The sequence below is a fragment of the Epargyreus clarus genome, unplaced genomic scaffold (genome assembly GCF_041222505.1).
Source record: "Epargyreus clarus isolate Ecla_fem2 unplaced genomic scaffold, WU_Ecla_fem_2.2 ptg000014l, whole genome shotgun sequence".
Taxonomy (NCBI): domain Eukaryota; kingdom Metazoa; phylum Arthropoda; class Insecta; order Lepidoptera; family Hesperiidae; genus Epargyreus; species Epargyreus clarus.
In genome coordinates this window covers 9,976,742-9,992,223 of record NW_027332222.1, presented here as the reverse complement: position 1 = coordinate 9,992,223, position 15,482 = coordinate 9,976,742, and the positions used below count along the sequence as shown (strand labels likewise).

At 38.5% G+C, this 15,482-nt stretch overlaps 1 protein-coding gene across 1 annotated transcript in view; it reads left to right on the top strand.

Annotated features, from left to right (window-relative positions):
• The window catches only part of LOC140747528 (uncharacterized), a 106,819-nt gene extending 94,419 nt beyond the window's left edge, over window positions 1-12,400 (top strand). Inside the window, exons 3-10 of the mRNA XM_073080035.1 lie at window positions 5,530-8,425; window positions 8,498-8,736; window positions 8,869-8,945; window positions 9,071-9,437; window positions 9,518-9,648; window positions 9,735-9,884; window positions 10,139-10,296; window positions 10,830-12,400. Of these exons, the coding sequence (XP_072936136.1) occupies window positions 5,530-8,425; window positions 8,498-8,736; window positions 8,869-8,945; window positions 9,071-9,437; window positions 9,518-9,648; window positions 9,735-9,884; window positions 10,139-10,296; window positions 10,830-10,953 (4,142 nt within the window). The 3' untranslated portion in view covers window positions 10,954-12,400. The remainder of the gene's footprint in view (window positions 1-5,529; window positions 8,426-8,497; window positions 8,737-8,868; window positions 8,946-9,070; window positions 9,438-9,517; window positions 9,649-9,734; window positions 9,885-10,138; window positions 10,297-10,829) is intronic.
• Window positions 12,401-15,482: the final 3,082 nt, after the last annotated feature.

The following is a 15,482-nucleotide window of genomic DNA, read 5'->3' as shown; positions in this document are numbered from 1 at the left end:
AACCGCATGCCTCTTGGCTATTTACAAATTGTAAAAAAATATTTGATATCTATAAAATTGTAAATTATTGTCTGAAATAAGCTAAATAAATAATTAACAAACGCTTTCTACACTCACAGCCACACACTAGGATTCCCCGTACCGTGGGTGCCATGGACACACATTGACAAATACACAAACACCCAGACCCAGAAACAGAAAGCTAAATTCATCATTTAGAAATCTGTCTGGCCGGGGATCGAACCCGGGACTCTTTGCGCGTCAGACCGGTATGGTGACCGCTCCGCCACGCGGGTCGCATATTTCACATAGTAACACTCATAAGAAACCTACGTTTCGTATATAATAGGAAGTTACATAATATTATTAATTAGAAATAAGATGGCACAAACTACTTATATTTCGAGCATAATTAATTCTGCGAGTGTACACAAAAATACACACTCCCCAGAGTCTTGGCTCGTAATTACTATTTATCAATTAATTAGGCCCCAGTCACATCAGAATAAACTGTAGCTTACATACGGAATACGAAGCTACCGTATTAATATTCATTATATGTAAATCGCTTTATTATATAAGCACCCAAGTGTAATAAAACGATGGTGTGTATAGTAACAATTGGCCAAGCGCGAGTCGAACTCGCACTCCGCGGGTTCCGCACCACGAAATTGTCGCTTATGTTTAGAATTTGTTATACCAGCCATTAAAGTAAAGGCATTGAAAAAAATGAAACTATCTACCCATTACGGTTCAATAGATAGCGGTATCTTGTATAGCGACGGTCGCTAAGCGACCCCTATTTATTTTTAAGTTATTTTCATGTTTAGCATTTGTTGTTATAGCTGCTACAGTTGTTATAGCAGGCTACATAATCTATAAATAAATTAAGTGTCTATCTATTACGGCTTAAGAGAGAGAGAGCTCTGTGACAGACGAACAAACAACGGAGGCTTAATAATAAGGTTTTATCCCTTGCTTATGATAATAAGGATCTGTTTTTACCCCTTGCTTACGGAACCCGGTACATTTTGCCGTAGGTACCCCATAGTCCAATTTACAGGGGCAGTTGTTTGCGCGACCCGCTCGTTTCAATCGCTTTACTGTGGGTATGCACACACTATTTTGTTTACCTTACTTTGTACGAGGTAGTATAGAAAATAGTTCTTCGGGTTTTAACTTGGTCGACAACGTATTAAGTTGGGTGAAGGACAAAATAAAGTTTGGAAAATCCAAAAGTGCACGACTCATAATGCTCATTTAATTATGAAATATATATAAAAAAAAACTTAAGTCCTTCAAAATTAATTGCCGAAAAAACAGTTGTAGTAGGAAGAAGGTACTGCACAAGCGCCCCTGGTGGAATAAATGTACATAATATCTATAGATATACAGTCTTGTAGTTTTCGTTTTTATTAATTGCAATTAAACGACACTGAATTAATTAATCATTCGCATTCAGTGACCTACAATCGTCGATTAGAATTAAAAATTTTTTTTTAACTCAAATGATGGATTTTTTCACAAGTTACAGTGTTTTCAGGTTTCACACATAACGGACAGGAAATTTTTTTGACCTATTTTGGTGTTTTTTTCCAATTCTATTGCAGTAAATCAATTTTTAAAAAGTATGGAATTAATCTCCATTAAATTATCTCGACAATAGTATGCAAAATATCTTGATTCCGTGAACTATCAAGGCTATAATAATAAAAATAGCCGCCAAAATGAAGCGAAAAAAATTTTTCGATCGTAAAGCACTCTCTGATGCTTCGCATCATGAGTCGTGCAATATACGAATTTAAATTGAAAAGGAAAATCCGTACAGTAGCAATACTTCAAATTTGGATATTCTTGAGGTAATATTTATATAATAGTAATTTATTTAACATAATTAAGTATCGTCAGCTGCCTAAACTGGGTAAAAAACCTGTAATATAGGCAACTGAACTCTCCCTAAAGTTTGTCTGTAAAATTGAGAATTACAAAAAAGTTATATTCAGTACATTTCTTTTTTTGGTACCTAACTTTTTATAATAATTTAGGAGCCTATTGACACCTGTAATATATCCTAGATAAGGTTAGATATTCCTACCTGGGGTCGGCCACAGATGTGCCGCTACCCCGGAGGACTAAGCTGGAATGCCTCGGAAAAGTATGTATCCCTTCAAACCAGAACACAGCAGCGCTTAACACTGCTATTACTAGTATAACGCAGAAATAAACTCCCGTAAAAACTTTTCATGTTTAAGTAGAATTTGACAATACATTGGTTTCCCTTAACATTGAATTCTTCAAACGTGCCTAAAATAATTCCCTCTTTATTCAATAAAGGAGTATCCTAATATTAATTATAGAATAAAGAAACAAATGAGCATAAGTTATTCATTTTTATATAATACTAGCTGACCCGGCAAACTTTATGTTGCCATATAAATAAAAAAGTGTTAAGGGTGAACAACCCGTATCACTTAGGGGTATGAAAAATAGATAGTAGCCGATTCTCAGACCAACTGAATATGCATATAAAATTTGGTAAAAATCGGTAAAACCGTTTCGAAGGAGTACGGTAACTAACATTGTGACACGAGAATTTTATATCTAAGACTATTGGTAAAGCTAAGGCTACACTAGTTGAAAAGTTGGGAGCGAAATTATCTGTTGAGCTGTAAGAAAATACATAATTAAGAATATTGCCACTTAGTATGTAAAGAGGATGGCTCATCGGGGGCCTCGTACATAGTTAAGTGTTCCAATATAATATCGATTTTCTATCATGCTCAGTGTTGCTTACTACTACTTTTTAGGGCTGTCACAAATATGTTGTAGTTTGTTTTATATTTTATTTGATTTGTTATATAAGTATTCGTAGTATCAATAATTTGAACTATATATATTAATTATTATAAAAAATTACAGTTCATTTATCATCGAGTTCTTTATAAGTTTGGAGTAAGAAACGCGTATGCAGCCTGTACTGTCACTGCCGCCCATGGACGTTTGTAACCTACACGATATAGAACAGATTCATAGATAAGTATAGATATATCACCGCTTTGTAATTGTAGGAAGCCATTAATGGCTTAAACGGCTGACAATTCTGTCAGCCATTTAATGGCTGTCATGGTCTAATTTACGCGGAACAATGCCGACATGCGGAGTTCAGTGGTGCAAAAACACGAAATCGAAGAATAAGTGCGGAGAAATATCGTTTCATTCGTAAATTATCTAAAAACTATATTTTTTTAATATTTTTCAAACACGAAAATAGACGACGGTGACAATTTCAATTGTCAAAACTGGTTACATTTTCTTGTTAGGAGTGAGTTATCTTTACTAATCTATGACAGATTCTACCTAAAGCCTGTCTCATAGATAAGAATATAGAGTTAGGATTTGTCTCATAGATAAGGTACCACTCTTTAGGGCTAAGATTACCCAATACATACATTCCCGGCATTTTCACCCTTCAACTGAAATGTAAGACTGCTTCTCGGTGATAACTGTGATATCTGTAACTCTATCATAACGGTGTCTAACTGTAACGGTGATATCTCTCCGGTCAGGCCTTATTCGACCACATATCAAATTTCGCTTCGTAGACCTAAAATTTTGGCAGCCCTGTTCCCACTTGAGCCCTGATGAGAACCGAGGTCGTTCTTAATTAGGGATATGATCCGCAGGAAAGTAATTTTCTTCAGATTATCTTTCCGAACGATGTAAGCGACCGAGGCCATATTGCGAGAACTAGGGTCGAAAGGTTAGTTTATGTTGATAACTTTCTTGATTAAGAGCTACATGAAATATTAGGGTTGGTTTCGGAGCTATCAACGTCTATTTGGTACTCTGTATGTGTATCATAATATACTCTGAGTACACACTTATAAGTAGTGATAGCTTTTGTTTGAAACTTGATCCCTCAATGAGAGGTCCGAGGCACGAATCTTACGCACCTCTGAATATTCATATTTAAAATTAATTGTCACTTGCTTCAACGTTAAAGGAAGACATCTTTAGTTTCCAAAAGAAACCTTAGGGTTGTTAATTTTTTTTTTAAGTAAGTTATCAATTAATCTGGTCTAATCTGGAGTAGGTATTTTAATGGTTGATACTTTTGAGGAAGCGTAAATAATGTTATTTTAGAATGATCCTGTTTAACATAAAAGCAATTAATAAACAGGTAAAAATATAACTGAATTATTTATTAATGAATATCTTAAATTTATTCAGACTATGTTTCTAAGATGATGTTAATAAATTTATTAATTTTCTTATACCAAATTGGAATATTAGAGATTGGATAAGAATATAGAGTTATAAAGAGAATGTCTACATTTAAATATTTAAAATCACATTAAAAGGACATATAAAAGATTTATCGCAATACTATATAATTACATAACTCCACAATTAATGTAACCGATTTAAAATATTGAGGTTATTGATATGCTATAAATTCGTAATATTATAATGTGATTACTTAATAACGCATTGTATTGCATAATAAAGGCGATGAAGAAATGAGAATAAAAGGCATAAAATTATTAAGTTTCGATTAAACTAAATCAGTTTATAGCATAATTTTGACCACCCGCCTAGTGGAGCGATCACCATGCCTGTCTGACGCGCAGAGAATCCCGGGTTTTAATCCCCGGCCAGACAGATGATGTACTTAGACTTCTGTTTCGGAGTCTGGGTGTTTGTGTATTTGTCTCTGTATGTATTCATAGAGTTCACCCACAATACAGGGAATCCTAGTGTGGGTGTGAGTGTAGAAAGCTTTAAGCGATAAAAAAGAAACAAAAATGATGATATAGAAAAAATGATTTTAAATTTTGAGATATTTTAATGTCTCTTATAGATAATTTACTCTACAAACCTTAAATTGTAGCGTTCAGTGCTTTTGTGTTCTGATACGATTGAAGAGTGTGCTAAGGTATTCTACCCCACAATGCGTTTGTTGTATTATTATGTATTGTATGTATTCTAAATCCATTAAAAGATAATATTAACTTTTATTTAAGGTACAAAAAAAAATAAAAAATACGCTTGAAATATGTACGTATATTGCAAGTTGTAAGTAAATAATACTGTCGAGTATGCGCCATAACTGTATTTACTTATAACTCGCAATGGTATTCAGATCCTGCATTATGTAGATTCACACGACAGTTATAAAAGCAATAAATCCAATATTTAAATCGCATTCTCCATAAAACGTCTCTCATCCTGCATTCAGAGAGACTTTATCTGCATTCTTCACGCTACATATCTCAACGATTACGAATCATTATGACTAAACATTTTTAATACGCATGTGAGATGTCGAGTGTCGATAACATGTAATGCACATTTGTGATACAAGGAAAATAACACTGTTACCAACTGAATAGTACTTTGCATTGCATATAAAATCTAAACAATTACAGATGTTACAATTTAGGGACATGGTGATAGTAATCTTTAAGATGTACCTATTGTGATAATGATGTGACCTATAGTCTAATAGAATTGTATCTTTCTTTTCAGATGAAAACGACTTTTATTACACACCCGTAGAAAGAAGTTTCGCTCAAGTTCAACCACCTTTATTTCCAAATAACCGTCCGTCGACATTCTTCGAACACGGCGACAGTTACCGAGTAGCGCCTACTGGACAACAACCTCTGTATAACGATGGTCATGTGAGGTTCCCTAGTCCAAACTACAACCAAAACCCATCACCTTTCCAGTTGCCAACAGGCAGGAGTCAGTCTGGAACACAGTATTATGTTAATCAACCAGAATTTACACCCTCACAGAGGCAAAGATTCAGGCCAGCGCTACCATTTAATTTCCAACTTGTGCATCCAGCTTCAACGAAAAGGCCAGATGTTTCACAGATACATTCGGTTGCCTACCAGAATGATCCATCAAAACCCGAAACATTTTTGGGTCAGATAACATTAAATAATCCAGATATTGACTATTTACAAAACAGTAGATTTAAAAACATACCATTTGATGGAAATAGCCTAAAAAGTAATGGTCAGACTGGTCACATAGCACATGGTGATGAATATGACAGCGACAATCAAGACTTATTCGATCATCATAAAGTCACCACATACAATCCTACCAAGCTTGCTAGCAAGCAAAGACTGAATATCAAACCAAATAGTTCACGATTTTCTAACTATAATTCACAATCTTCAGACGGTAAGAAGAATGTACCAATTGCGAATACATACTCAGATAGCACCAACTTAAAACCAACCGAAAATACTCTTAACAATTATCAAGGACCCTCTACAGAATACAAGTCTGTATTAGACATAGAACCATTACTTGAAGATGACATCAGTGATATCAGCTCGTTTAGGGAATTAATGAAAAATACTCAAGGGTCTTTCGATGTTGAAGTTATTAAATCAAATAATACAAATAATACAGAATCAGACGATAGTAAGCCTGATGCAAGTTCAATGAATGTTGACAACATGTCAAAAATATCACCCGAAGAGTCATTGTCTGTTGAAACATCTAGTGAAAAACAAACATCAACTTCCTCATCTTCAACAACAACAACAACAACGACAATTGATGCTCATGATCTAGATGATGATGAACCTGAAGATGACATTGAAAGTGAAGAAGAATACTATTATGACGAAGTTGATGGTGTTGAAGTGAAACATACAACACAGGCGCCAGTAACTCATTCTTCTGAACAAGTTACTGATATTTATGATGAATATGATGCATCTGAAGAACCCGAAAAAACTACAGAAGAAATTAATACAAATGTAACAGCATTTGATGTATTAGTTATGAAACCTGAAAAAACAATGGTTAAAGATGATAATTTTAAACAATTCGTTGACACAACTTTGATAGATCAGCCTGATAATGTTAAGGATACTACAGCGCCCAGCCTCAAATTTACATTCTCTAAGGAAGATGTATCATCAATAGAAACACCATCTATCCTAGGACAAGAAGTGGTTTCCGTTGTGACAACTAAGAGTGTCGTCAATGGAACTATTTCAATACCGGATGTAACTTACCCCCCAAGTACGCCAAAATCTACTGGAACGAGCACATCTATGTTAAGTAGTGAGAGCAATGACACATCGCCTGTAACTACTGAAAATTGGATAGTAGTAGCATCAGTTCAAACAAGCCGAAGTGTTTCGGGAGCCAGATTTTTACCATTCCCAACTGTGGAGCAAGAAGAAAAGAAACAAGTTTTAACTGATGAAAAGGAGGATGAAGATGATGAAGACTTTGTGACAAAAAATCCAAAAGATATATCCGGTCAAAGTAGTAGTTCTTCTTCAACTGAAAATATTAATGACAAGTTAGATAGTATACAATCAGAACTATCAAGTGCTGTTCTATCTGGAAATTTGGATAATGATAATAAAAATATTGAACTTATAACTGAGTCAACCACGGAACCCACAACAACTACTACTACCACAAGTACAACACCGACTCCCCCTAACGTATTTACATTGAAGAGTACTCAGGTTTCTGTGATCACTGAAAGATCTTCACCCGAGCCGTTACCTGTTCTGATAAAGAAATTTACTCCACGAGTAACAACTTCAACAACACCTAAACCCAAAAAGAAACCATCATTAGTGACTGTCATGGATGACTTATCTGGTCTGCTGCCGCCAGGTTACAAACCAAGATTATCATTTAAAGACAAACGCACTAGTACAACAACTACAACGACGACTACCACAACGACTACAACTGCCTCTCCAACATCATCCACTGTTAGAAATATCATAATTAATGCTACTCAAGGACGGTCATCTGGAATTAGCTCCAAAAATAAACTTATTATACTTGATGACAAATCGTTACTTCCTAAAGAATATAAACCCAAAAACAGATCACAAGAAGACAACAAAAAGATTCAAAAAGATGACCTTAGTAAATTTTTACCACCGGGATACAAGCCTCCTGCCACTGAAACTTCTAATAATAAAGAAACGACCAAAGTAGACATTCTGGATAAGGTAGAAAAACTTGATATATCGGAATTTTTACCCAAAGGTTTTAAAACAAACAGTTCTTCTGCTGCTTCTGCAACTACAGTAAAACCTAAGGTCATGAATGTTCCTGTAAAACCTGCGCCAATAGACATATCAGCCTTTTTACCACCCGGGTTTAAACCAAATAGCACCGGAAATAAAGAAGAAGTTCCTTTGATCAAAGTTGCTGATATTTCAAGCCTTCTTCCACCTGGATTTAAATTAAACAAATCTGAGGAAGCTGAAGAGCCCGCTCCCTCGACTAAAGCACCCGGTGGCATAAAGTTAGTTTTCCCATCTAGACCAGGAGGTAAATCTACTAGGAAGACTACCACGTCTAGAACAAGTATTGGTCCACCTCCCGTCACACCAAAGATTCAAAAGGGTTGGCCTACGAGGTAAATATAACAAAATAAACTATATTATATTTTATTTAAATTTGCAAGGGTTAATTCTTAAACATATTTCAGAGCTTCAACTGAATTCACTGGCTGGCCTTCTCCATCTACGACACCATTTTCCATTGAGCGTCTGCTGGAACTTCAACGGAATGCTACATCTACTACACCACTATCAGAACTTACCATCGAATCAACTACTCGACGTGTAACGACTACAACGACAACGACTTCAGCGCCACCTCCACCGACCACTCCTGGAGTATGCCGACGAGAGTGTGATATTGCTGCTACCATTAAAATAGTCTCAGGTATATAATCAAACATTATTTAACCAAACATAAAGGTTACATTTTTATCTACATATTTTGGAAAAAAGCCGTGTGATAGTAATTTTGTGTTATAGAAAAAATCCAATGTAAGTATATTATTTATTTTTACAGGAGTAACATGGGTGCCCGAATTGCTCGATCAACATACGATAGAATGGCAAAGATTGGCCAAGGAAGTTAAAGAAGAGGTAACAATAAGCAAATAATAGTTGATTTTATTGTCTATAGTAAAGCTTTTTTGGGGTATATCGAGACCATAAAACTTATTTTTTCAGAGAACTATTAAGTACTAATAATAATTATGATTTTTCAGCTCAATTCCGTCTACTCAAAATCTGATTTACTCAACAAATGGTACAAAGGAATCCGCATAGACGGATTTAGTCAAGGCTCTGTACTGGTGGACTATTTTATCGAACTAAACGAAGTCGAAGAGAAAGTCGATACTCTGAAACTTAAGAAATTGTTCCATAAGTCTCTTCACGCAGCTAAACCAGGCTCAGTTCTAGAAGAACAGAAGGTAGATGACCAATTTGATCCCGATGTGATGCTGGGTGACCAACCTGATGAAGATAGAATGAGAAAGAGCAATGAAAAGATGACAAAGACGATTGATAAATCAGCTGGGAAATTGGAAATAGGAAAGTTTGTTATGGATCCGGCGTATACAGAATTTATTGGTAACTATTCTCATTCCCTTAATTAGTAACTTTTTGGCATTGCTCTTCTTCAATTAACTTTTAATATATTTCTTTTTCAGTGTTGCCAAAACGCGAAGAACCAACTATCGAAGAACCTGAGGAGGAATCGTTGCTCCCACAATGGGGTATCGCTGTTATCGTCATAGCTCTTGCTTCACTTCTGTTTGTCGTCATCTTTGGGGTCACTGTGGTATGTACCGTACTCATATAAAGGTAATACGAGACGATGTACTCATATGAAGTTTCATTATGTTAATAACTGAATTTACATTTTAGCTAGTCAATCGACAGAAGAGTACCAAAACTAAACAACCAATTCCGTTAAGTGAAGACATGCTTCGTGAATTGGACAAGAGTCACATGGGCGGCTTCGATGACATGCATCAAATGAAGGAGCGAGATCTTCCGTATCTTCCTTCAGGAAAGGTAATTGGATATATCAAGACATTACTAGATCGCTGATACAACATTATATGCAGATTTTACGAGTACTAATATAAAAAAACACTATAGCGCTCAGATATTAACGCACACACTCTTAACTTGGGAAAAGTACGGAAGAATTCTCAGCTTCAACAAATGAAGATAATACACTATTTTTGGACACTTCTGCCTCATTCTTAAATTGTGTTATTCCTTTTTTTATATCCCCATATTAAAAGTTATTTTTTTCTACCCAGCGCATGTCAACGGCTTTCATCGAGCAACTAGCGTACCCAAATCCTGGTGACTCTTGGAGATCTGAATGGACTCCGCAGCTCCAGAAATACATGCAGCATTACACGCCAGACTCTGGGCGTGGCTCGCAGATATACGGAGCCACAGGAAATGGTTATGGGTAAGTTTTGTTAGAACGGAGTATCGTAATACGATTGGTCGTTGAAGACATATTTTCAAGGCAATTTTATTTTTGTGACAGGCTCTCGTTGTTGTTTTTGAAGCTACTTAAAAACTTCCAATACTTTTAAGTCTTACTTATCTTTAACTCTAAACTTAAACTTGAAACATAATGCTGATTCTGCAGTCTTCCTTTGGTACAATGATGACTTGAGTTAATAATGCTAAATTGCTGTGTATAAGTGACATAAATGTTACAAAATGAGATGATTTCGTAAGACAGTTAAATTTATCACGAAAATACGAATCTACCTTAGTTGATTCTTCTTCATAAGAATCACAGTATTAACTCAATACAATGTATGTATTTTCTACGATATGTAGGCACAGCAATATAGCTGTGTGAGAGACCAAGGATTGTATCTCGAGAGTGAACTAGAACGTATTTTCTCCCAATCGAGAATTTAATTTCCGCTCGGAATGTTGTACTTAACAAGACGTTTTTCTGAAATGTTTTTCTTTCCTTTTCATTAGCTACGGCGGAGGATCGCAATTATACGGGCAGACAGGCGGCGGATCTCAAGTGTATGGGTACACTGGGGAGTACCCACGGTCTCACTTCTCGCGGCGTCGCTCCGACTACGACAGCAACTTCTAGAAATTCCTCGAATTAACCTGACTAGACTCTTGACAATATCAAATTTTAAATCTCAAGTTAGAAACTCTAGAATATTCAATAGGTATCATCCTCATCGTAGATTCAAGTCATACCAACACCTAACATCGGTAACCGGTTGTGAAATAGGTTTCAACTTACTGCTGTAAAGCAGAAGAGTAGATTTCTTATTTAAAAGTAAATTATTCAATAGAAATTTAGCAACTTAGTCCGGCCTATTTAGGACGACATACAGTGCCAACTAAATTATTTATTTTGCTCTTGATATTTGTATAGAGAACCGAATATGCGACAAGGCTTTTGTGGTTAGCTCCTTCGATACTTCTTTACGGCTGTTTTAAAGTCAACGTATCGAAGCATGGTAATTGAACGATTTTAATTAAGTCTTATAAGGAGTTAAGTGAAAATTCGTCTGCCAAAAGTGTTATAACTATGTATGACTGATTGTGAGATGTAAATAAATAGAGTAAGACTCACCGTTGTTATAAGTCGAAATTATAGGGTGAGGCTAAAGTATTTCTGTAGATATCTCTCTGCATACCTATATTTGCTCAGAACCCGTAGTGACTAGTGACGTCAGAGGGCAGTGTGTGAACGTACAGCCCCAGCAGACATGCTACTTTAGAATCGGATTGACAATAGCTACGTTACGGTAAACGCCACAGTAGCTAAACGCCACAAACGCGATGCAGCATTAATGCAGCCGCTGAAACGCGCGTTCGCATTACCGCATCGCTGAAACGCGATGCAGCATCGATGTAATCGCCAAACCGCGAATCGCCGATGCTGAAACTAGCACGTCTGCTAGTGCCGAAAACGCGTTATTGTGCCAAATGTCCAGTCGTTAAATGTGTGTAAATATAGTGAACGTTGTAACTTTTCTTTTGATATTGAAATGGTATTATTGTTCGGTCGCAGGTGGCTTACTGCCAATATCAGGCCACCTCGATCGCTGTGGGCGATGCCCGTTTCGTGTGTAATCCTTTACGTTGCACGATGTGAACAAACATGTCAGTATCCTTGTACCTTGAAGCCTTTGTTCGATTATTTACGATTCGCAGAATGACTTAAACTTTTCTAAGCAGTCAATTCCGATTACCGTTAAAATGAATAAAAGATAAGATAAATTCGGAATTTTAAAACATTCTAAGTAAAGGACTTTGATCGATTGGATTTTTAAATGTTAACAGTGTTTTAAAGTTTTTGAATATTTTCCTGTTTGTCTGTGTCCATACGTAAACTTAGGTATTGAAACCCTGTAACCTATTCTGATATACCTACCAACTAGTTTTAATATAACTGCATGAAAGTTCTTGTATATAAACAATTTTGTACATGTAGATCCCTAAATTAATTATTATAACTTTAGTTAGTGATAAATTATAGAATAAGATTCTGAATATAGACATATAATGTACTTAACAAACAACCACTTTTATTTCTACCTCCCAAAAATCTTAGTAATATAAGTTATAAATACCTATGATCAATTCATCAATCACAAATTAAATTATCTAAAGCTAAGTATGATGACGTGTGATGAGAAAAACGACAGATAGATGACTAAGAACTGTGTTTATTCATACTTGTACATAAAACATACAGAAATGCTTTCCTAGCTAATGCTTTCTTTGAGGGCTGCGGGGCTACCGCTCAAGTCAAGCGCTGCTTAGCTAATGAAAGATCCTATGAATGGTCCCTGGGATGGACTGCGGGGCTATCGCATCCCTTGACCTCCTAGCTGGCTTTCCTTGAGGGCTGCGTGGCTACCGCTCAAGTTAAGCTGAAAACTCCGAGTGGACTGCGGGGCTATCGCACTCGTTGCCATCTAACTAGCGAATGAATCTCGTCGTGAGTGTCTTCTTCCAGGGGCCATTTGTTGGCCCTGAAGGTATCCTTCCTAAGGCTTCGCCTTCTAAGGAAGCGTGCTACCGCTGCCTGTAAATACAGGCAGGTCCTTGGGGTGGTAGCCAGAGGGGTTTTTTTTTTTTTTTTTTTTTTTTTTTTTTTTTTTTTTTTTTTTTTTTTTTTTTTTTTTTTTTTAATAATAGATATGTAGATCATTTATATATATGTATAGTTAATTTTTTTTTTTTTTTTTTTTTTTTTTTTCCCCCTCTGGCATACCTGTGGTTATGGTTCTTTGTGTTGAGCCGTGGTTCTATGGGCAATGCCCATAGTGGTGTCAAGTCCGGTGAAGTGTAGTCAGTCCAGTGGGGGCGGCACTCTTGAGTGCCGCGGTCTTCTTTTGCTTCCTATGAAGCCCCGACGTCCGCCGGCGGATCCCGCGCCAGGAGATCGCGCGGGAACGCCCTGCGGTCCGGTGGACGAGCGTGGAGCGGCGCCAGATCCCGCAGATGCGGGAATCGCGCCGCGTCGACACGCTCGAACATCTTCGTGGCGAGGCGGCCAATGAAGTCGTCCAGGCTCTCGACTCGTAAGTCCCTCTGGATGACTGTGTTCCTGACGTACCACGGCGCGCCGGCTACCTGCCGCAGCGCCCGTGATTGAATAATCCGCAGGCGTTTGCGCTGCGGTTCGCTCACGAGCGCGTACCAGGCCGGCGCCGCGTACGTCAGGCGGGGTCTTATGTACTGTTTGTAGATGCACAGTTTTATACCCAGAGGGAGGCTCGAGGAGAGCACTGGCCGAAGGGAGAAGCTGGCCGCTCTCGCGTTGGCGATGACGGCGTCCACATGGGGCTTCATAGTCAGCTTCCAATCCAGGGTCACGCCCAGGTACTTCGCCCGGGCGGACCACTGGATGTCCAGTCCGTTGAGCTTCAGAGTGGGGTCGTTTGGCGAAAAGCCACCAATCCTGACCGCTTGGGTCTTCCCCACATTCACCGACAGTCTCCACTTGGAGAGCCAATCAGGGAGGGCATCTAGGGCACGTTGCATCTTCGACGCGGCGTGTCTGGAGTTCAGTGATGTCGTCACATACGCCGCGTCGTCCGCGTAGAGGGCGAGTAGAGCCCCCCCTTCCGCCGGAATGTCGTCGGTGTATGTGGAGTAGCAGGCAGGTGAGAGGCAGCTTCCCTGCGGGACTCCAGCTGCCACGGGGTGCTCGTTGGATGGCGTCCCGTTGACCACCACTCTGAAGCTCCTATTGTCCAAGAAGCTGGAGATCACCTTGACGATACGCCTGGGCGCCGACGACTGCGAGATCTTGTAGAGCAGGCCGTCGTGCCAAACACGGTCGAACGCCTTTTCCATGTCAAGGAATACTGCACACGCTCTCTCCTTCTTATTCAGGGCAGCGGTGATGTGGTGCAGTACCCTTGACAACTGAAGAGTCGTTGAGTGTTCCGGCCGAAATCCGAATTGTTCTGGTCGGGGTGTTAGATGGGGTGTCATGTGCTGCAGCAGGAGCTTCTCGAACACCTTCGACACACATGATAGTAGCGTTATGGGCCTATAGCTCTCAGGCTTCAGGGTATTCTTCCCCGGCTTGGGCAACATAATAATGTGCCCAATTTTCCATATGTGCGGGAATGTCCCCGTGCGCAGGATGCCGTTAAAAAGGCGCGTGACGGCCACCACCGTCTTCCTTGGAAGTTGGCGGAGCACCGTGTTGGTGATGCCATCTGCGCCGGGAGCCTTTCTGGCTTGAGTCCTTTCGATCGCACGCTGGACCATGCTCGGGGAGAAGACGACGGGATCGAATGAATCTCGGCAAGCGGCGCACGCTATTTATATCATTTGATGTCGCCGCTGTGTGCGTTCGGTGCGTAGACTCGTCCCACCATCTTCTTATCGCAATTGTCAATGTGTGCGTGTGCGTTCGTAAGACGGATAGTACGACGTTCTGTTACATAAGTAATTTAAATAATGAAAATTGATAGTCTCATAGTATTTAAGCCAGTTATTATAGTCTATCCAACTAGACAAGATAATACAAGAAAATAAACAGTTATAGAACTTCATATTCTTAACATTGTGTTCTATAACAACAAAAGTTCTTTCATAGTTAATCGTTATAGTTAAGAGTCAATATTGTTTTTTTTTATAATATAGGAGTAGCAGACGAGCATGCAGTCCACCTGATGGTAAGTGGCTAGTGCCGCCCATGGACAACTAATCAACCCCAGATAGGATTAGATATTCCTACCTGAGGTCGGCCACAGATGCGCCGCTACCCCTGAGGACGAAGCTGGAACACCTCGGAAAAGTCTGTCTCCCTTACCACACCCTTCAAAACGGAACACAGCAGCGCCTAACACTGCTGTTATTAGGCAGAAAGGGTTCTACCACCTTGACGATTCGAATATCAATTTGATAATAAATGACGATCATGTTATTGACATATACAAGTAATAATATTCCGTGCATAAATAAAGACCACAACACAAGCGCTATTTTGTAAAATCCTGCAGAACGTACAAAGCTTATCCCGTCCTAGCTTGAAACGTCATGCGGTATCTCACAGGACACTGCCAAATGGTGTAGGATAACAAGTTGACACTTCAGCCTAAAGGGGAACTATTTGCAGTGAACAGCACTATACAGCAC